Raw genomic sequence first — 23,408 nt, 5'->3', positions numbered from 1 at the left:
CTTTCCCCTTCCTTGCCTGCAGGGTCTCTTTCTGTTTCTCATTGTGCGTCCATCTGCTTTTCCCAGCACGGAATTCCTGAGCTCACATGTCCTCCTGGTCCAAGTGCCAGCAGACTTACAAGCGTCTCTCCACTCCAACGCAAACTCCGTCCAGGGGATCCGACTGGTTCCTCGGAGTGGGTGCTGCCTCAATCCTATCAACTCGGCCTCAGCACAGAGTGGATGAAATGAGCATGGCTGTTGGAGCTCAATGCTGTGGGAGAGGTAGGGGAGGTCCCAGGTTCCCAGAAAAGGAGGGATCATGGGCTGGGTCTATATCCAAAAGTGTCTAGACTATACTCCAACTCTTGTTGGTCCCCACTCTCTTCAGGGACCGTGTATTGCCAGCTAGATGAATTCTGTCCCACTACTGGTTAGATTGTGTCCTATTCCCCAGCCTCCACTGCTGATCCCAGCCCTACCCCAGAAAACATATCCAACCGTTCTAGGCCCAGCTGGGTCACTAAGCATGACACCTGTCTGTGCCCTGACAGGGCTCTTCCTGCCCTTGCTGTGGATTAGTCTCTGTGGGTTAGTCTCAGGTCCCCACTGTGGGGGTCTTCTTGGCAGCGTTTTGCTCTAGAGAACACTCATACCATCTACCATCTGTGGGGCACCACGTGTGTCTCTTTAAACTCTTACAACAGCCCTATGAGGTGGGTTCTACATTTTTCCTCCTTTTCACAACAGAAATTGAGGCTCAGAGATGTAAGTAACTTGCCCAAGGGCATGCCGCCTAGGATGCTCAGGATTTGGGTTCCTCTGTCACCCATTATCACCCCCTAGTATGTCTAAGAATCTTGGCGACACAGAGCCTCCTGCCCACAGGAGTGGGTGTGAGGCAGCCGGCCAGCCTGGCTGTGTAGAAGCAGCTGGATGGATGGTGGGTCCCCAGATGTCAGAAAGCCAGTTCAGGGCTATTTGCCCAATTTATTTCAGAGCAATAGGCAGGGCACAGGATAATAGAAAGCAATGACAGAGAGTATTCCACAGCTTCTTGGGGTTTCCAACCCTTTGCCAGGGCTAAAGCTGTTGGGCCCTGCTGCTCTCCCTTCATCTTGTAGGAGAAGAGAGCCACTTGTTCTACAACCTACAGCCCCAGCCCTGCCTTTAGGCATTGATAGTGTCCCACTGGCTGTAGCATTGTGCACCAGTTCTACCTGGTACAGTCCTGGTCCACATGCTCTGCTAACTGGGTCCCTGATGTGGTGGCTCATCTCCCATCTCCATGCTTTCAGGCCTGGGCTTGCTGACCTCTCAGGTCCCAGAGTCAGACCTGAGCCATCCCCAGCCTGGTAGTCGCCACTTAGTGTGGACACAGTACCTTAGTACCAACCATTGCCAAGACATTCAAGTGTCCTGTCTCTCCTGACTTGGGCATCCTGGGGCAGCTCAGCCCACACATGGGAACCCAGACAGAGGTAATCCCACCCATCTGTGCAGCCTTCCCAAAACACTTCCACAAGCAGCACCTCCAGGGTGGGCGGGCCATCTGGCTGTCCCATCCCCGCTCGTCGATGGTCATGCTACATCTGGCTCCATGGGCTGGTCAAGGGGTGCTCCCTTTGCCCCTCCTTCAGCACAGGAACCCTCTGAGGGACAGCTCATGATAGAATAAGAGAGCTCCCTGGACAAGGGGGGGCAGGCCACATTTGCCCTGACCCTTAGCAGAGCTGGGAGTGGCCCAGAGCCTGGAGGGGTAGCTAATGCAGAGGGGAGGGAATTAGAATTTCCTTCTGGGGCTCTGTGATGACACAGGCCAACGCCCTAGTCATTTCAAATTGGGGGGAAAATTAGGAGAAGCATGCAGCCTCCTGGAGCCCAGAATGCTGAGGAAGCCCCAGGCAAGTGTGCCCGGGGAATGGATTTCTGTCAGCCTCCTCTCAGCACAAACCAACAGCCAGGCAGCCTTTCCTCACTGATGGGCGCAAAGCAGGGCTGTGCCGGGACACAGGAAGGGGGATTAAGGACAGATATTCAGGACACAGAAGCAAGAGCAAGGGCGGCTAAGCAGCTGGGTGGGAGGCCTGAAGGCCTGGCTGCCTAACCCTGGGCCCAGGACAGCCCAGGGAACATGTGTTTGAAGTAAAAAAGCAGCTTCTCTTCCAAGAGCACAAAGAATTGGTGGGGAGAGAAATGTGTTTTAAAACAAGATGCTCTCTTTCACCTATCACTTTATTATTGTTTGTTTGGAGAGAGAGGTGAGGGTAGACATCAATTTGCTGTTCCATTTATTTATACATTCATTGATTGTTTCTTGTATGTGCCCTGACCAGGGATGGAACCCGCAACTGTGGCATATTGGGAAGACGCTCTAACTGACTGGGCCAGGGCTTGCCTATCATCTTATCATAAATGAAAATGGCTGGTAACATCTCAAGCTGGTGAGAGTACAGAACAAGGCTTGCTCACAGTTTTGTTGGAAACGTCTCTGCAACCCTCCCAAGGGCACTCCAGTGGGAGCTGTCAGAACAACATGTGATGTGTCTCTGTCCCAGCAATTCTACTCCTGGCCCCCAGTGTGTCAGAAATACTCTGGCAGGCGAGTAAAGATACATGTACAAGGATGCTCCCCACTGCACAACCAGTCAGAGGGAGAAAGCAGAAGCAACCTAACCCTTTATCAGCTGGGGCACGGCTAAAGGAATGAGTGCGCATCCAGGCACCACCCGACAAGTCACCTGGGGGTGCCCGGAGCTATTAGCAAGAGTGTAGTTCTCTTTTTGCTGCCACTGAGCGTCGATGACACAGTGAGTGGGACGAAAAGATGCAGAACATTCCGCATAAAACGCCCGTCCCCCTTTTGGTTAAAAAGCACAGTATTATTCTCACACCCCTGCGCACATATATTTGTATATATGGATTAAGAGGTCTGGAAAAATGCACGCCAACTGTTAACAGTGGTGGCCTCTGAGGAGCAGGAAAGCAAGAACGGGATTTTTGCTTTTTACTTTATAGACTTTTTTCGTGTGAATGAGTTTTACAACAAGCATGTTACTTCTCTAATTTAATAAGCTTTTAAGAGAATGAGTGGGCACTGAATCCACTCCCGAGCACAGCCTTTCCCAGCAGCCTGGTTTCCCTTAAGCAGGCGTTCCTGGGGCCTAGGAAGGTCTGGACACACCGCATCCAAAGGACAACATACACATAGCTAGGGAACTGCAGCCTTTCTGGCGTAACTCTCACGCTCTTCTCAGGCACCTTTCTTCCTTAGAGAGGTGCAAGAATCCATCGGCTCTCAAAGGACAACCACACCTTCTGTCCTACAGGATTTGTGCCCCTCAAAATTAGCACATCAGAGGAACCTAGCCCTTCCTACTGCCCTAATGGTCAATCTTACAGTCTTTTATGCATTAAGTTTTACAGCTGATTTTGACCCAATGCCAATGGGGCAACAGAGTAATAAATGTGGGGTAGTGATAAAGATTGTGCAATGAACTAGTTATCCAACACTGTGTGACAGGTTACCCTCAAGTTGAGCAGCTTACAATAGACACTGATTATCTTGTAGTTTCTGCAGGTCAGGAACCTGCATGTATCTTAGCTAGATATCTCTGGCTCGGAGTGTCTCAAGCGATGAGGTGGAGCTGTTGGCCGCCCGGGGCCACTGTCTTACCCGAAGGCTCCACTTAGGTAGAGTCCGCTTCTAAGCTCGCTCACAGGGTGGCTGGCAGGTCTCAATCCCTGGCACATAGGCCTCTTCACAGGACTGCCAAGTGCTTGGCAGCTGGATTCCCCCAGGTTGTGTGATCCAAGAGAAAGTAAGAGAGAGTAGTCTTTTTATAACCCAATCTCAGAAGTGACATCCCATTACTTCTGTCATTCAGTTTACTGGAAGCCAGTCAATATGTTCTGCCCACGCTCAAGGGAAAGGGGTTACACAAGGAATGGATATCAGGGGGCAGGGACCCTAGCGGGCCATCTTACAAGCTATCTACCACACAATGTCTTTCAGATTTTTCAGGGCACTGTCTTAACTCTCCCTCTCCAAAGCAGTGCAAGGAGACGTCCCAATGGCCCCGGTTGGTCCTAATGATGGAGAGATGCGCAAGTCCTTCCTCCACCCCAACCCTTTCTTCTTTAGGGCTGGCAGACCCTGGGAGGGCTCTTGCACTCCCATCTCGAGCCTCTGTTCTACACAGGAGAGTCCTGGAGGCATTCCTCTTCTCACCCACTCTCTTGGTTTCCTCAGAGGGGAAAGACCTGTTGGAGGGAGCATCTGGCATAGCTGAAGGTTAGTGGTTAGGCACTGGGGTCAGACCTGGGTTTGAGCACAAGTCTTGTTTAGCTTCAGTAGCTGTGAAATAAGTTAAAAAACAGTGCCTCCCTCAGAGGAAGGAGTGTTGGGAGGATTAAACGAGATAATGAGAGTAAAGTGCTCAGCTTTCACATGGTAAAAAAATAAACATGAGTTGTTACATTATTATTGTGAGCATTTAATTAGAAGCCCAGAGACTAAAGGTCAGAGAGAGTAGTCATCCTGATGAGTATACAGATTCCTTCTCGGAAAACACACCTTCTCTTGCACAAAATGAGCTTATACACTCACCTCCTTTTGAGGGGTCAAAATTTCCTGACCCAGAGAAAAGCTGACTGCAAGTCCTCCCTGTGCCCCAGAACAGACAAGTGTGACAAGGTGCTCGCCTCTAGGCAGCAAAGTGTGCAGGAAACAAACCCCTCCCCACCGTGTTTTCCTCCCACAGTTTCTCTCCATGGAGACAGAGAGTAAACAAAGGATGCATAAGTTAAGGCTGGGTGGGACCCCATCCAGAGCATGAGATCTTCAGTTAAACTTGGTATCCACTTGGCATATGACATTGGGTAAGTCATAAGTCAAATTGTGGTTCTTCTTTTGCTCATAAAATGGGGATTTTAGTAACATCCATTGGCTTTTTGTGAAAACTGAGTAAGACTATGAAGTCCCAGTCTCAGAAGCCAGACTGAGAAATGTAAATTTTAAGGTAACAAATCCTGAGATTGCAAAAGTAAATGCAAAACTGCCTTCTGGAAGGGAGAAATGTGAGATAATACACCACTGACCACTCTGCAGAATAATGGGAAGGTTTTCTTCACTTGGGGTGCAGGGTGTGTCTTTGTGATGATTCTGTTGATTGAGAAGCATGTTTGAGATGAGTCAGAGGGCAGTTCTTCCCTGTTTGCTGGGCCCCAGAGAGGGAGGATGCCTCATTTCAGAGAAGGGGAAACTTGATCAAAGGTTCTCCTGGGCCAGGGGAAGAGGGCAACAGGTCAGCCCCTGCAGCATGTGGCCACCGGGCAAGAGGAGAAAGGGCATGGCCCATGGACTCCAGAGCAGGCACTCCGGAATGCAGGTTCAGCTTGTCTCTGTGGCACCGACACCTCCTTATCCATCCCCGAGCTGTGCTTCCCCAGCTAAAGAAGGAAGAACACTGGAGAGAGTGGTCAGGAAAGGCAGGGGATGACTGGAGGGAGGGACCAGAGGTTTGGGGCCAGGCAGCCAGCTGAGGAATCATGCAGCAACCAGGATGGATTTATGGAACAAATGAGTATTCCCTGAGGATCTTTGGAAACATGTGGAGTGGGGAACTGGGGGGGGAAGGGGGGTGCTGGATTTACTGCATGTGGAATGGAATTTCTTCAGTTGGGCATTAAAGGAAAGGATTACCCTTAATGCTGAAAAACTTGGGGACAGCTGGATAATACTGGTAACCTTGACTTGGGAGACACTAGACTTGGTGCTGGGGTATTGGTGGCCCCCATCAAAGGGGGAAGCAAGTGGACGTGCTGGCGGCATCCGCGGGCTCAATCCCTCCTGTCTCTGGAGGAGATCAGGAGCACCTGTGCTTGCCTTTTATCTCTGATTTCAGGGGGCCCGCTCAAATGCACAAGCTGATTCTCAAAGCCAAGTACAGGGAAACGCCAGGTGTCTCTGTCAGGTATCAGGGACCTGCTCACTGACAGCTGTTTTGTCTTTCCAAGGCTTTGCTCTAAAAAAATGACCTGTTTGTAAAGGGCTTTCCCTCCCCCCAGCCTTTTCTGAAATACAGTGATACATCACTGGCTTCTGTATGATCCCCCACCTGGCCTTTCCCCCTCCAGCATGACCTCCTCAAAGCCATTCACACCCTGCAGGCACAGTGACTCCTGTTTAAATGCAGATCCAATCCCGTCATGCCCTAGCTCTGTGCTCCCAACTGCTCTTGGGGGGGGTCAGAGCCCGAGCTCCCCACTCTAAGTGTCTAGGCCCCAGGCGATCTCACCCCTCCCTTTCACTCCAGCTGCTCCTCATGACACTCCCCCTCATTCTCTACTCTCCAGCCAGTTTTTCCAACAAACATGTTTTTCCCCACTTGAGGGCTCTTGCACAAGCTGCTGACTTTGTCTGGCATGTTCACCTCCCACCCTTCACCCCGTTTATTCATCCTTTAGAGTTTCCCTCCAGAAAGCCCTCTCTGGTCCCTGAGGCTGGGTCGGGTGCCCCTTTATTTCACTCCTTTGCCTTTCCCTTCACAGTGCTCAGCTCACTTTTGGTTTCGTGTTCACTGCCTATGATCAGATCTGGACTGTGAGCTCCACCAGAGCAAACATGGTGCGTGCGGAGCCCATCACCTGACAGATGTGCCCACTGATCATCTGAGGGCCAGGGTGGAGACAGCCCCCACCTTGCAGAGGGCCTGAGTAAGAGCCCCCCAACTCACCCTGCTGTTCCGAGGGCTTAGGGCATCAGTATAAACACTTCTTTGCGATCAATGACCACTTCTCTTTTAAAGTCCTTTTAGAAATTCAACAGTACAGTTCTGTTTATTTTATACTCAGAAATGACTTGCCTTTATTTTAAACTTCAGAGTTCACCTTTGAAAATAAAGGCTTACTTTTTTAAAGGAAAGGTTTGCTTATTTGAAGGAATAGCTTAGGTCCTAGCTACTTACTTCACATATGAGAAGTCTGAGTAAACTTACCGAGAATACCTAAATGTTCTCTTAAGATTCAGAACTGTCAGAATGCCTAATTTTTGTTCCTTGAGAGATCACAATTTTCCACACTGCTTATACTTTTAGAATCAGCCTAAACCTTTTAAAATGCATTACATTCCTAATTTTATCTAGCTATTTCCTGGAAGGGATTATAGGTAGTGAAAACCACTCTCTAAGTCAATGAAGCTATTTAGAAACAAATGGCATAGCCATTCTTCACAGCTCTTTGCCTGCTTTTGTCATCACTTCTATCTGAACTAGGCATTTACAAGTTGCCATCAGATAAAATTAAGCCACAAATAACCCACCTGACTATTTCCCACCACTATTTTTACATTTGAAGTAATTGAAAAGAAAGTTTTTGATACAAAGAGAGTCTTATTTTTAAAATGTAGTTTTCCTCTCAGTGTTTTTTAAATTATATTTCAGGAGGAACTCAGTGTAGCAAAACTTTCAGTTCAGGAAATTTGCAACGAAAGGATTTGGAATACACACGCACACGGTTAATGAGAACTGCTAGTACTATGTGAGGGCATCTTTCCATAGAGAAAGAGACACATGTTGAAGAGTCCCAAGAAACCAGTTAGCATAGAAGTTTAGGAGAATTATCACAGAGTAAAACCCATACTTGCTAGGAGAGGCAAATAACTACTCAGGCAGCACTCAAGGTCTCAAGCAGTGGAACTAAAGAAGCAGCTGGAAATACCAGGGAATGACCCAAATCACTCCCAAAGAATAGCTCCCTCTCCCCCAGGGAAAATCCTGCACGGAGGACTCTGCCAGGGGAAAAAATGGTTTCAGACATTCTTTTTCTATATTGTACTTTCCAGGAATTACGTAACGATTCCTCTCTCGATAAACAAACTCGTTCCTGGGACAGGCTGGATTTTCAAGAGGAGTCCAATCCTAAAACCACAACCTAGATTTGGTCAGCGTCTGTCCATGGCAGTCAGACTGCAGGTAGGGCTCCGAGCTGCCCTCGGGTGGATGGCCCCACTGAGACTCAGAATGGGATCTTGCTTCATTCCTTTCAAAGAAGCTATGGCAGCTGCGACTCCTGTATATCTCAGGAGTTGTTCTGATGTATGAGAAATGCAGTCCAATGGGCTGAGGGGATCGGGAAATCATCATAAGGCTAAAGAGGCAGCAGAAGGCAGGTACTGGGCTGGCTTATGGCAGAAGCAGGAGGGCCTTGCAGGAGAAGGAGACCTACATGGAGTCTTGCGGGAAGCCCCTGCCATGAAGATGCAGTGATCAAGGACGAGGGCTGCATCTGTCCAGACACTCAGTGGCTACCTGTCCACTGCAAGTCTAATGAGAGCTTTTGTGGTGATGCACAAGAAGCCTCTGGCCAGTGGCCTGACGACGGGACTCATCTGTAGTGGGGGCCTGGGGTGCATGTGCTTGGTCAGATGACAAGGGGCGTGGGTCAGAAAGGGGCGATGGTATTGGTCCAGTATGCCTTTGGCTGAGACCCATGGACTAATGCCCTCGGAAACCCAATACAGCACAGCACCACTTTGTGGTCGAAGAACAGAGAGTATCACAATTCATCCCACTTCACACAGTGCCCAATGGAGGCCACCCACAAGTCATAAATGGCAGGGGATGTACAGGTGGCAACGACAAGGAAGGAGCAGGAAAATAATGACTTGGACAGTAGAGGTGGGGAGTCAGGAGAGGGCAGTGTCAAAGGCTTAGGGCTTCAGCCAGACCACAGGGCAGAGTCCTGGCTCTGCCACTCTTCAGTTATGTGGCCCTAGGCAACATCTCAGCACCTGCTTATTCACTGGCCACTGTGGGCACTCACTGCAGTAGTGCATTAAAAAGCCTCACAAAGTGCCAGGCAGAGAGAAGGCAGAGAATACAAGGCAGCTCTGGTGAGTACATCGTTAAGGATCCTGGAGCACGTGCTAACAGAACCAGTGGACTGTACTTGCTGCCCTCCTCCTAACACCATCAATCTCAGTCCTCAACTGATCAGCCTCTGGCAAATGGGATGGGCTTGGGAGTGATCCATACCAACACGCCCTCCACCTGGGGTCCAAGAAGGGGATTCCCAGTCACCCAGCAGAAAGACATGGCAGTTTACAGCCAGCCATAAGAGGAGAGGGGGAAAAGACAAGAAAATGTGAAAAAAGAAAGCATAAGATGATACACAATCCAGTAATATGGCTTAAGACTAAACAAATGTGAGAATTTTACTCCCCTACTAAAAAGCAAGGTCTCTCATATTGGGTTCAACTAAATGCTGTTTTCAAGGATCACCCATAAAACAAAGCCAATTTAAAACATTAAAATCTAAAATATAGTCAAAGATTTATAAAATGAATGCAAAGGAAAAATAAAACACTTCACACACTTAAACATTTCAAAGAATAAAAGCAAATAATAAATGTAATCCAGATGATTTTGTAGGGGACACTTAGAAATGAATTGACAACTTTGTAAACTCGTATGTACTAATGCAGGGCAAGGGGATTCCAACATATAGTCCTGTCCTTAGACAAATATTAATTAAGTTGTCAAATATTAATAATTTGAATATTATAATTTAGTAATTATAAGAGTAATTTGAGAAATTACACCCTTCTTTTCCAACACCCGGGAAACATTTACAAAAACTGATCTTATATTAACCCACAAGACAAATAAACATTTTGAAAAACCTAGAAAGCATATATGTTATATATTCTAAACCAATGTAAAAAGTTAAAGACTATGTTTTAAAAAACAAAAGCCTTTCATAGCAGTGTTATGCATAATAGCCAAAAAGTAAAACCACCCATATGTCCATAAAATGGATAAATAAAATGTGGTGTGTCCGTACAACAGAATATTATGTGGCAATAAGAAGGAATAACCCAATAATAACAATTCTAGGAATTTATTGTAAGGTAATAATCATAACTATGTGCAGGAAGTTTGACAACTTAGATGTCAATATTAGAGAGCAGATTCGAGTTTGATTGGATTGAATCACAGTATAGAAACGTAAGATATAACATTAGATGTTCACAGTAGAATAAAAATATATTTTTTAAATGCACTCAAATGAATGAAAAGATATGAAGCAAAACAGAATCATCTCTAGGTGGGATAACGAATTATAGTAACTTTCTTCTCTTCCTAATTCTTTGCAGTAAACGTGTATTATTTTCTAATCATAAGAATCAATAATCATTACTATACTTTTGTTCGTACAAATCTTCTAAAATATATTAATAATGCCCAGAGAACCAAAACAGGGGTTTGGGCCCGAGTTCCTCAGTTGGGGAGGATGTGGCTGAACCCATGAGAGTCTTACGACCCTTCTGGGATGCAGGCTGGGAGGCTTGGGATTCACAGGTCTCTTGTGTGGGAAGCAGATTATCCCTTGTTCAAGGCCGCCATCAAGGTCCCTGTACTTGGGAAGTATCAATAGCCCGTTTCAATCCAAGGAACCAACCAATTAATTACCTCTTTTTCCATGGCCCATGATGCTTCCTGGAAGAGTCTCAACTAGAAACTATAAAAACATCTTACTTGGCACTGAAGAGTCTTAAAAAATAATAAGCCAGTTCAGACTCCTACCTAGATAGGGAATACTGGGAACCATCTTCAGGCTTCGGATATACTCCCGAGTCCGCTTGTAATTATCTTCTTTAGACATCAGGTAGTCCAATTTCTCAAAAGTGGTCTTGTCTTTTCGATTCAAAAGCTGAGGTGAAAAGAACACATAGGTATGAGAAAGAAGAGAAACAAACCAGAAGAAGCTAGAGAGAAAGGATAACTGTAGGCAGAGACTAAAGGGAAACATCTGAACGGCGTGTCTGTGCTGTAACAAATCCTGAGCACAACTAAAGCGTCTAAGAGGCAGCTTCATGCAGAGATGGAAAGTTTCACGGCCTCAGTTTATCATTTTTCATAGACTCTCATGCTTGGAAGACAGCCTCTGGAGCTACCTGGTCCACTGTTCTAAATGATGCCAGAACTCCCCACATAGTACTTGCCTCTGTGATGTACAGACCCTAGAACAGCAAGGAGCTCAGAGAGTAAAGCAAACTGTTCCATGTCGCAGAGTAATTCACAGCCACATCCGCCTCTTTACCTGAGGTCACGGCTACTTGCTCTCTCTTCAACATCTCTGCCACTGCCGAAGGCCCAGGGGAATTTCACACGTTTCACCTGCATGTGTTGTGCCATAGCCAGGGTGTCTCTCCAGTCTAGGCTACCCTCCCCAGGTTCCCTCTAGTCTATGGCTGTGTCATAATTACACCAGTTATGGTATTTTAATCAAAAGAAGCCAGGCTTTTTATCCATATATAGTCATCTAAGTGATGACTTAGTTAAGAAAATAGAGGAGGAGCAGGTATCCATGGCCCAGAGATTAGAGAACCGAGATCTTTATGACTGAGATCGCTGGTATGTAAAGCAGTCAACAGGGAAGGATGGTCCAGTGTGCATAAGGAAGCTGTTCGGAAAGAAGGCATAAAAACCTGAATGTTGTGGTCATCCTGCATGTCCCAGGTCAAGGCCCCATGCCAGGAAATGGCAGTACGTCTCCCTGAATAAAATAGCTTTGAGGAGAGGAGCCTATGCTGGGAGAACAGGCTTAATAAGAGGATCTGGGGGAGGGTCACTCAGGGAGGGCTGGCTTTGGCACAGCACATGGCTCCCCCAAGTTTAGCTTCCAAGACCCAGTGCCTCTGGGATTTTAGGTTAATGACTGAGTCCAGGACTATAAATGGAGAGGGAACTTTGAAGCATCCTTGGTCAAGTTTGGTGTTGAGACCTCAATGGTCTGTACAAGAATCTGGACCAGCCGACCTGCCACATTAGTCAGACTGAGGTGGGCCAGTGTTCAAAAGCCCCATCAAACAGCAGGAGCAGAGGAACAGGGCCAGGGGAAGTCCAGCACCAGGAGAATCAGGCCTTTCATACCAAGGTAACCCCTTTAAGTTACTTTAGTACAAGTGCAGGGCAGTTCCCGAGACCTGGGTCTGCAAATCCCAGAATCAGGCCATGTCTGTGCATCAGGGTGCCTGGGTCGCCACGGGCAGGTCCTGCCCAGCTCCTTGACCCTCAGCCTCTGTAACCACAGAGGAGACATCTGGCAACATCTGGCTGAGCAATGACAGCTTAAGGGCTTCAAGGAGCAGAGGGAGCCCTAGCCAGTTTGCTCAGTGGTTAGAGCGTCGGCCCGAGGACTAAAGGGTCCTGGGTTCAATTCGGGCCAAGGGCATATCCCCCGGTTCGGGTGTGTGCAGGGGGCAACCAATCGAGGTGGTTCACATCGATGTTTCTCTCTCTCTCTTTCCCCCTTCCACGCTCTCTGAAAAGCAATGGAAAAAAATATCCTTGGGTGAGGATTTAAAAAAAAAAGAGGAGGAAAGGGGAAAAAATAAGCTAAAAGGAAAGTCTCAATGCTGAAGTTAGAGAGTAAACATCAAGTTGTTTTTTTCCTATTGAGAAATTCAGGACATGTCAGGGTGGGGATGCTACACAGATGCTAGGACAACGGCTGCTCAGCTGGCTTGCTAATTTGAGGCTGTAATTCATCACATTAACAAATGGACAGGAAATAACACCATCCCCCATTTGCTATTTGTAAAACTCCATAATATACAACTCATCTGGTCTTTACAAAGCCCAGTGACAAAGATGGGGCCAAGACTACTGCCTCTGTTTCAGGTTCATACTCACTGTCTGAGTATCCTTGGGGAACTCAATTCCATTATAGCAACATAGTAAGTAAATAGAGACCAAGAATCCAGACAAATAATAAGTAAATTATGGGTGAGGGAAGTGTCAAGGAAAGCTAGCGAGAGAGAGGCATTTGAAATGAACATTTGATGAGAAATTCACTAAATGAACAATATATACCCAGATCAGAACGAGATACTATAGTTATGAACTGCCCCATGGAGTAGGCCCCTCATACCTTTGACTGGAGGTCATCTCTTTATTAATGCAACTTAGAACCCCACCGAATTCTCTGGCAATCACCCATGTTCATGCAGCAGTCAAATCCCGGGGTTACCCTCATGTTCACTGTAGCTGACCATGCCGGTGCCCAGTGCTCACACCCCTGGCTCTATGGACCCCCTGGGAAATTTTCCATGTTCCCTTCCACATTCAGCCTACCTGCCTAGCCTGTGGAGTGCCCCTATGCATGGCACCACAGAGTGAACAGCGTGCCATCTGTGTCCTGACATGGATATGACCAGACCAATATGAGCTTAGAGCCTTGGCGGATGTCCCTGAAAATCGCTCTGCAGATTTGACCTCAAATCAATAGCTGGGGTTCTCTGGCAGAGCAGGACAACCAAAGGCGGTCACATCTGCATGCTTCCTAAATTGAAAACCAAGCTCCTCTAGCTCACACCTCCCTCTGTGAACCTTGCCTCTATTCACATACTCCTTGCCAACTCCCCCACCCCTACACACACTCACACCCCCCCAGAAGGGCTGGATCTGGTTAACTTCACTCATCTGCTCCATTCTGTGCCCACAAATGAAAGTCAGGGTCGCATCAGATTTCTCAATCATAATGCACAGGATGACAGAAGACATGAAAAAGCTCAGAGCATCTATTTCCCAATCATGTATTTGAAAACTACTTAAGAACTTCCTCTAGCAAAATAAGGAAATAAACCAAATACAGGATGATATGAGATACAGGACACAGTGAATCCAATTCAGGAGCGATAAAGGGAGTTTCGGGGTGACAAATGAAAGGTAGGCCTTAAGAACTGTCCACATCCCAGAGAAAGAGAAGGTGCCATAGGAAACCTAATAGGACACGCATTTGTTGGAAAAAGATATACTTATTATATATAATAAAAATAAATAAAAAATTTTAAAAGCTTATATATTATATAAAAATCTAGTAAAATATTATATATTTAAAACAATATTAAAATATATAAAATAACATAATATAATGTATTACATATGAAATGTTATACATACACACACAGTTGACCCTTGGACAATGTAGGTTTGAACTTCGCAGGTCAATTGAACTTCACAGGTCAATTGAACTGTGTGAGTCAATTTTTTAAAACCTGTGTATAAGTGGGCCTGCACAATTCAAACCTGCATTGTCAAGAGTCAGCTCTGCATGTGTGTGTGTGTGTGTGTGTGTGTGTGTGTAATACCTGGCAGATAAAAGGTAGCTAGAGCAAGAATTTTTTTTAAAGGAAATTTTCTAATTCTAGGAAAACACAAATGTATTCCAGAAAAGACATGTCCTTAATAGTTTACTACTTGACTACAGAGAACTATATTTACACATTCCTAATAATTAAAACACTAAATACTCATTTAACAAGTGATTTAACCATAGTAGCATGAGTGTGTTTGAAGAATGAGGGAAGATGAGGGAAGCTAAACCAACATCGATCATACAAAGAAGTCACCCAATAGTGTCTAAAGTAAACGGATCAAGAAATTTTAGCAAAAGCACAACTGGTGGGAATGTGGCAGAAACTACCGCAGAACCAGCTAATGAATTGTTAGGTGGCTGCCTCTGGGGAATGAATGGGGTGTAGAGAGATGAGTGTTCATTGTTTCACTAAACCTTTCAGTACTTAGTGATTTCTAAAATGAATGTGCATGTATTATGCTGAAAAAAATTCTTTTAAGATTTTTTAAAAATATAGTTTGTTCATTCAAAAAGTAACAGCATTTACTTATACATGTTTTAAACTTTTATTACAGGTAGAGCCACAAACTAAAAACCTCATATGAACTGAAGGTCCTTTAGAATTCAGAGTTTACAGGAAGCTTCAGGAAGAAACCATTAGATATATGTACGAGAGGATAAATTATTTGCCTACCTGAGTCAAACTGATAGTAAAGGTATTCAGGTTGAGGAAAAGAGGTAAGGAAATAGGCTTGAGGGAAAGTTCACTAAACACAACAGGCAATTCGGAAGTCTTGGGGCACCCTGAGCTGTTCTTCTACATATTTATTGTGACTGATTGTGCAGTGCCACCTGTGTCTCACTCAGCGGGCGATGCACTCCATGGAGGCAGGGGCGGTGCTGGCTCTACTCACTCTTTGCTGTCCCTGTGTCTATCATGGCGTCTGACTCGAGAAACACTGCCTGGGCATTTGCTGAGTAGGAGAAACAAGAAAGCTACCAATGATAACTTAAAAATCCAACTCCTTGGAAAGCATCCAATAATTCTTGGGGAAAAGAGGAAAAAGCCAAGATTATGGACTATTTACAAACCACAAATAATGAAAACACTATATGTTAAACTATGCGATGAGGCCAAAACTGTACCGAAAGAAAACACATGGTTTTAAACTCTCTTATAATTAAACAACTAAGAATACAAATCAATTAAACATTCAATTCAAGAAGCCAGTAAAATGGGGGGGAGGGGGAATTAATAGGTAAAATCAGAAATTGATATGTTAAAAAACAAAAAACTAAATACCAAACCTATAGAAATGATAACTAAACTCAAGAACTAATTTATATAAAATATCAATAGAACAGGTAACCTCTACAAATAAGCCAAAAGCAAAAATAGACATTAGAATTGAAAAAGAGGTTATAACCACACAAGTGAACTAAAATTACAAGGTAAAAATCAACCCTTGCATACTGATTTTAAATAATTTTCATGGTGCCAAGTGTCAGCTGCAAGGGATACCTGGGAGTCATAAATCACAGGGTCAAAAGCCAGGAAGACCACAGACCTTGGTCAAATACCTGAAGAAGTGTGTTGCTTTGGGAAATTTCCTTTACCATACTCCTAGAGCCTATATGTGGCATTTGTATTTGACTAATAATGAAAAAAACCCTCTTCTGGTAAACATTTCAAGTCTGGAAACTGTCTCCATGGAGGAAAAAATAAAAGTCCCTCCAAATTCTCTTTATGAGGACTTTGGTATCTTGTCCCATTGCCTTGAGAGAATAACATTTCTTGATACGTGGAAATGTGTTTCAACAAAGAGCCTGCTGCTCCAACTATGTAAAACTGGCTCAAAATTCTACTTTAATTCCAGCGTCTATTGTTGGTATGGAAAGAATTTTTAGGGCTGTGGCTAATCTATGGACCAATGGATTCGACAGGCTGAGTGTGGAATGAGTGTGGGATGAAACTAGGGCACTTAAAGTAATTTTCACCTCTTTAGATACAAATTATCAGTTTCTGAAAAATAAGCTACAAAGTCATATATCTACTGTGAAATATTAGATGCAATGGAGGGTGTCATAAATGAGGAAAAATTGTAACTTTGAAATTTACTAAGTGTCCCGGCTAGCTGTCTATTTGTCTTTGAGTACGGCTATCTTAAACTCTTGTACAGATAAAAGTTAACTTGTAGAAAATATTATAATGCAAATAATTCCTGTTCAGAGAGAGGCAAATTATGTGACATGGAATGCCTGATTATACCCCTGGGAATACTGACAAATTTTGTATCCATTTAAAAAATTACTTCAACATTCCTTACCTGACTAGAAGTACTCTGGGTTCTCTTTGATACAGTAGTAATATCTTACTGGTTCTCTCATTAGTGAATGAGTTAAATAAAATCTTCGACATGTATTCATTTTGTATTTGTATGAGTCCTGATTTTATCTTTTAAAAAATATCCTTTCACGGTTCACAAGCACATATATACACACATACATACACTCACGTGCATACATACATACAGAATGTATAATCTTGCACGACAAATATCAGGTGTTTACAATAAAAATTGCTTTTTTTTTTTTTTAAATTCCATTCATGGCAACCCCAGGAGACATTCCCACAAAGCCCCAAGAGTAGAGCCAGGAGGTTGAGACTGGCCCCTGTATAGAAGTTTGCCAAGGGCCATTACTATGTGCCAGGCATCATTCTAAACGTTTTTTGTTGTATGCATTTTTTCCATATATTTACGCATTTAATCCTTACCATAAGAGGCAGGTCCAAGGCTGAGCCAAGATGTATGTTTCAAGAGCACACACCCTTAATCTCCATGGGCATTGCCCCTCATTTCTTGGCCTGGGGTCCCCACACCAGTTCAGGAATTCAGGTCATGTGGTACTCAGACTTCACAGCCACCTGAGATACAGGCCAGGGTGACAGCTTCTACAAGGTGACTTTTTTCATTCATGTTTCCTTGGGGACTTCCCAGATGAACAGATATTTTCTGAGGGGTTCTCTGATTTCTATGAGTGGCTGAATTCCATGGAGTCTGCAGCCTGGCCTCCCCTCCCCATGCAGGCATCAGCCTGGCCTCCCCTCCCCATGAGGCATTAGAACCCGATCCCTCAGCTACAAGGGCCTTGGCGGTTTCACTGAACTCTGCTCACCATGCTGACTCTGACAGCATTCTTTATTTCTAGTGCATAGTGACTTCCCTTTCTTAGCTCTGGCACAGCTCTGCTTCTTGGTTTTTAATTTGGTTGTATTTTATCCAGTGTTTATTTGTGTTTGTGTGTTTGGAGCAGGCAATTGGGAGGAGAGACCTATTCCTCATCAGCTCAGTCTGCCATATTGCCTCAAAGTCCAAAACAGTCTGCTAAGAGAGGCTCTGGCACTCACTGTCACTTCCTGGAAACAAAAGTTGGATTTCAGACATGCCAAGATGTGAGCTGTCAAAGGAATATGTGAGCAGAGGGCTCTGTGGGGCCAGCTTGGGAACTTGGGTCCAGGGCTTGGAGAAAGACTGGGGTGAGAGTGAGGAAGCAGCCACCACTGGGGCACAGAGGTGATGGCTGAAGCTCTCCAAGCCAGTGACATCCCCAAGGGATGGGAGACGGATTGGGGAGAGTGGGAACTGGAGTCAGAGCCTCCAGAACACTTCCATCCAGTGGATGGGAGGAACAAAAGTAGTCAGGGCGGAGCCAGCTGCCAGAAAGGCAGGACGGGAACCAAGCCAAGCAAAGAGATTTTTCAAGAAGAGGGTGATGAACATTGTCCAATGTTGCAACAATGTCAAGGGAGATGAGGATGGTGATGTCAGCAGAGTCCATGGTTGGGGACTCCTGAGAGGCAGAGCAGGCAGGGCCTCTGAGGAATGTCTGGAGAAGGGGTAATGGGAGGGTGCAAATGTTGGTTTCCTCTGCCTTTCATCTTCTCACCCCCTCACCCATCTCGCCTCCTACCTGAGCCAAGGCTAGGGAAAGCCTGAAAGAGGCAACCCATGCCTGTTACCACCCTCTCAGCATCAGAGGGGAGCTACTGGGACACTTCCCGAATGAAAGACTCTAAAATTCAAACTACGAACACATGTGCCCTCGTAGGATATTTGCAAAGTAGCTATTCCCGGAACTGCAGCTCAATTCTGCGCCCCCAGATGTCTAGGAGTGAGAGCCCTAATCCTGAAAGTTCCCCTTCCAGGTCACCACCCTGCAGATCAGGTCTTCTGTCCTCCCAGCCAAAACCCTCAGTTTTCACTTTGCTGCTGCAGATGAGTCAAAATCTCTGGATCAATTCAGTAGGAAAGAGTGAATCATAATAGGAACACACACAGAGCAAGCTGTGCGTGCGTGTGCGTGTGTGTGCATGCATGTGTGTGTGCGAGTGCGTGTGCGTGTGTGCGTGGGTATGTGCATGGGTGTGATGTGAGCACGTGACTGTAATTACTATAATGGGTGACTCACCCATTCTCCACGAATCCCATACCCCCAGGTCACTTATAAATAAGTCAGTTTCCTCTTGGGATTGAGTTCCGCCATTTTCCCAGTTGCTCAAGTGCGAAACCTAGGAATCATCCTTCACTCCTTTCTTTTCCTCACCTCCAGCATCCCATCCACCACAGACGCTGCCAGGTCTCTCGAGAATGCCTTCCCTCTCAGTCTACTTTTCTCCATGTCCACTGCCACTGCCTCCACCCCTGCCGCCACCACCGCTCTCCTAGATTCTGCCTAATCGCCTAACTGGGCCCCATTTCCCCTGTGGGCCCCTCCCAGAGTCCCCTACTTAACTGGATTCCCACACAGTAGCAATAATAATTAAAAAACAAAAGCAACTGTAAGCCAGATCATGTCAGTCTCCTGTTTAAAACCCTTTCCTACACTAAGAATACAACCTAACTCCCCTCCCTGGCCCTGAGCCCTTCATGACCAGACCCACCTCCCACCCACGGCATCTTGTACCAATCACGCCCCCGGCCCACGGTGTTCCTGCCCCAGCGGCCTTTGCATTTCTTGCCGCCTCGGGCTTTGCACTGGCTGTGCCCTCCCTCTGGAATGCGAGAGTCCTCACCTTGGCACAGCTGGCTCCCTTTGTTACTCGGGGGTCAGACAGGCCTTCCCTGAACACACAGTCATTTCTATCACATCCTCCCGTTTCAGGCTTCTGACCATTCTGTTCCCATCTGACAGTTCTTTGTTCATTACTTCATGCATTCAACAAACACTGATCGCTTCTTGTGCCAGGCAGACTAGGCATATGTTTATAATCCCTCAATAACATGTCTGTCTCCTCTGAATAACATTTAAAAAAAAAAAAAAGCTCATGAAGACAGGGGCCTTGAGCATAGCCTTAGGGCCTGGCATGGAGGGGACATTCAATAAATATTTGATTTGCAGAATGAATAAGTACACACGGTAATGTGTACTCAGGAAATCAGAATTGGCTGATACAGCTTCTAAGGTCCCATGGCTTTGAGGCAGCCAGTATTCCAAAGTGGCCCCAGTGCTGGGATAAATCAGACCCTGTCTGTATTTTTCCAGGCTAGCAGGTGATCCTCTCCCTGTTTGTGCATCTAGACAGCATTTACTAAGGGCCTACTATGTGCAGGCCTGTGCTTGGTGTCAGTCTCCGTCCTGTCCCAGCTTACTCAGCTGCTGGCACTCAGCATCCAGCAGGGACCAGACAACAGGCTGCCCTGTTCTACAGTGAATGACCAACTGACCCTTGCTGGAGGTCACCCATGGTGCAACCAAGTGGCAGGTCTCCTTGCACACCTGTAACTCACTTCTGTTCAAGAAGTTTCCCAGGTATCCAGGGTTTCCATGCAATGCCAGGGAGCCAATACTGCCCTGTCCCCTGGCAGGGAACCAGACCCACATCTCCAGAACCACTTCCCAAGCAGTGTGTCCATTTCTTTATGCCCCATGCGCAGCCTGATTCCAATACCAGGTTCTGTCACTGCCATGTCATCTGGCATGCTGGCCAAGAACATGGACTATGGGGTCCAGCAAGGCAAGGCTGCCTCACATCGGCTCTGGCACCCACTAACTCTGTGATCATGGACAGGTCACTGTACCTCTTGGAACCTCAGTTTCCTTTTCTGCTAAACGAAGACTATAAAAACTACAGCAGTGCCCCCAGTGTTCCTGCTCCTCCCTATTCTGTGGGCCATGAGGTCTCACCAGTCCCAGATCAAAAGACATGTGGCAGAGGGGAAAGAGCTCTTTTACTGGCAACATTTATACGGCTAATCTTATTACCAGAAATTAAAAGCAAGAGAAGGATTCAATTAGCACAATAAATATACAATTCAAACAATAAGTGTATACTGAGCTGGGCATCAGGGATACAAGGAAAAATCAGACTTCATCATGAAGTAAAGCAGTCAGAAGGGGGAGGCAGACCTGTAAACAAAACTACAGAGCAGATGTGCCACGTGCTGTGTAAAAACAGGTGAGGAGAGAGTGTCAGGGATACAATGCAGTCGTCGATTCCACTGGCCTGGGGTGGGCAGGATGAAGGGAAAAGATGATGTGTTTGGCCCCTCCATTTCCCAAATGCTTTGTGCAAGCCAATGTCCTTGGATTAGAAGGACAGGTGGGTGAGAGGTGGCTTGTGAGACTCCCTAAGGCCCTCACCAGCTATAAACTCAGAGGAGTCACTGAGAGTCACAATATCACTGACAGTAAGGCTTATGCACCATGAGATTCATAATTCATTCCTCTGGGTCCACATACAGCTCCCAGCAGTTCAAGAAACAATAACAGCATCTAAATGATGGAAAATTCATTTGAAAAAAGAATCTCCAAGCAACTTTTGAAAAAAGCCTCATAGCTCAGATGGAGTCGGGGAATCACAGGGCTGGCAGCAACTGCAAGACCAGTGGCTTCCAAACTTGCTTTACTTCCAAAGCCATTGCTCAACTGAAACTCACCCAGAAGCCCAGTACACATGACTGATACAGAACTGCTCTGGTGGAAATAGTGTCCGACTGTCTGCTTGGTACCCTCCCTCTTTTCGTCCAGTCCCTGGTAGCCCCCACGGCAGCTCCCAGGAACCCCTGGGGCTCCAAAAGTATTGATGGAACCCGCTAGGCCAACCTCTGTGAGTAGATATGGGAAACAAGTCCCACAGAAGTCACACTCTTAACTATGCCTGAACACAGACCCAGTTTTCGGAATCCGAGCTGATGTTTCTCACCCGGCTTTGTTAGAACTAGATCTATGGAAAACTGCACTTTAAAGAAACAAGGCTCAAATCTGATCACCTACAGCATAATCCCTAAGCAGTTTAAAAGCCTGAGAACTAGCCAAGCATGACATGGAGCTGAGCCCCGCCGACTGGCAGAAAGAAGTTGGGAAATGAGTTGCAGAAGCACAGCTGACAATTCCACAGTTTCCTTCAGTTCCGCGGGACATAAACAGGTCTTGAAATGCCTGGGCTGCGTGGCTGTGAGACCCTGGACCAGCAGCCAGGAGGTGAATGCTAACGAGCTATGGAAATAGCAAGTACTTTCCCCATGCCAGGCACCGTGCCAAGCTGAGGATAAAGAGGTCTGAGATATTTTTAAAGTATTTTTACAGCAGAAAAACTTTCCTACAGACTCAATTATATAACAATCAGACTCCACCTTTGCGCTGAAATTATCCATGGCCTTCAGAAAAAAAAATCACTTTTCCTACATGAGGGTCACAGGTTTCTCCGGAGAAACTACTCACTATATGGCCAGCAACCCACGGCAGCTGCAAACCATCAGCCCAGAGGCCTTCCCAAGCAGAGTCTGGCGCCTGCCAAGAAGAATGCCAGCCAAGCAGAGGGCAGAAGTCATGCTGCTGACCCGGCCATCACACAGGACGTGGTAGGGCAGAGGAAGGTCCATGCTAGGGGGCTTCCAAGCCCATCCACGCCAGTGTCCTCACAATTTCCTGACCCCAAATGGGGCTGAGGTCACTGGAGGAAAGCGGATGCCCAGGGAACAGTGCATTAGCCCACAGTCATCCTCTGTTGGTGGCGATAGGCAGACAGTCTGAGAAAGCCTTCTGGGGCTGAAGGAGTGAAGAGCTTCACCAGAGAAATGACAGTCAGAATCAGAGGGACGGACTTGGGAAGATGAACTTACAGCCCAGGTCTTCGTCAGCCTGAAGATGGGTGCGCTTTGTAACGCAGACACCACCGACATGAGAGAATGAAGGTTGTTGAGTTCTAGAAGTTTCTGAAAAAAGATATGGAATAGATTATTTTGCTGCTACAAACAACAGAACAAAAACACACACACTCAAGTGTTACCAAATGTTGTGATATTTATGAAATTCAATTGCACTTAAAAATATCTCCTGTAGAAAATATAGTTCTAGGGACGTTCATAGAAACCATATGCTCCTTTTCTTTCAAATTGTCACAAGGTGAGTTTGCATCTTCAACATTTGTAACATTTCATGAGCTGACCAGTCTGGCTGTTGGACAGAAACATGTGGCTCAGGAGGAGGTTTGATAATGTCTTTATGTTCTTTTTTTAGACAAATGTGAACAGTCCCTGCAGGCTTTTGTAAACTGAAACCCCAGCTGTGCCAACAGTATTGACCTGGGTCTTCTGTGATCACCTTGACACAGGAATGAGAGGGGCTAAGGAAAGACGTTATCCATCCACATAATCCCCCTCAGCTGGCTGGACAGAGCTCTGACTTTCCAACCACTTGACCATGCTCCTCTGAACCAGACCCTGAATTAGTAAGAACATTTGGATTCAATTCAGTCTCAGACAAGCTCCTTGCCATGGAGGGCAACAGAAGGAGACACAGTTGAGAGTAAGTGCAGAAAAATGTAATTGCTCTGCTCTTGGTTCTATGCCGAGGGAAGCCTGCTAACAGGACTGGGGGTCCATTTTCATTCTTGGGAGTCTGTGAAGTTTGCGTTAGCAAGCAGGCCCTATGGAGCCAATCCTGGCTCCCACTACTGTGTCCTTCAGCATAGGTCACTGCTTCTGAGCACTATTTCTGAGCCTTGGCACCCTCATATTTAAAACGAGGAAGGTAATCAGGGCCCCGCTGCTGCCTAGGGCAGCTCACGCAAACTGCCTAGAGCAGTGACTGACACCAGGGTGAGCACTCAGGGAGATGTGGGTTGCTCATTCTTAGTCAGGAAGACGTCCCCCATGTCCCCGTCACTCACCTTGGGTGATTCCAAGCTCAGATGCTACTTCCTCTACTATGTCTTTCCTGACCATGTTCCCAAGTCTGGGGAACCCATCCGTCTGATCCCACAACAGTCTGTGCATCTACTTAGC

General features: G+C 46.2%; 1 protein-coding gene across 2 annotated transcripts in view; it reads right to left on the bottom strand.

The window, feature by feature from the left end:
* Positions 1–23,408, bottom strand: part of RALGPS1 (Ral GEF with PH domain and SH3 binding motif 1) — a 193,442-nt gene that overhangs the window by 107,378 nt on the left and 62,656 nt on the right. For both annotated transcript variants that reach the window (XM_016210986.2, XM_016210985.2), the window contains exons 6-7: positions 22,245–22,337; positions 10,566–10,692 (exon numbers count right to left, since the gene is read on the bottom strand). In XM_016210986.2, the coding sequence (XP_016066472.1) occupies positions 10,566–10,692; positions 22,245–22,337 (220 nt within the window). The remainder of the gene's footprint in view (positions 1–10,565; positions 10,693–22,244; positions 22,338–23,408) is intronic.

This window comes from Miniopterus natalensis, chromosome 12 (assembly GCF_054644295.1).
Source record: "Miniopterus natalensis isolate mMinNat1 chromosome 12, mMinNat1.hap1, whole genome shotgun sequence".
Taxonomy (NCBI): domain Eukaryota; kingdom Metazoa; phylum Chordata; class Mammalia; order Chiroptera; family Miniopteridae; genus Miniopterus; species Miniopterus natalensis.
The sequence above is the reverse complement of the archived record's forward strand: the minus strand, read 5'-3'. Positions and strand labels throughout refer to the sequence as shown.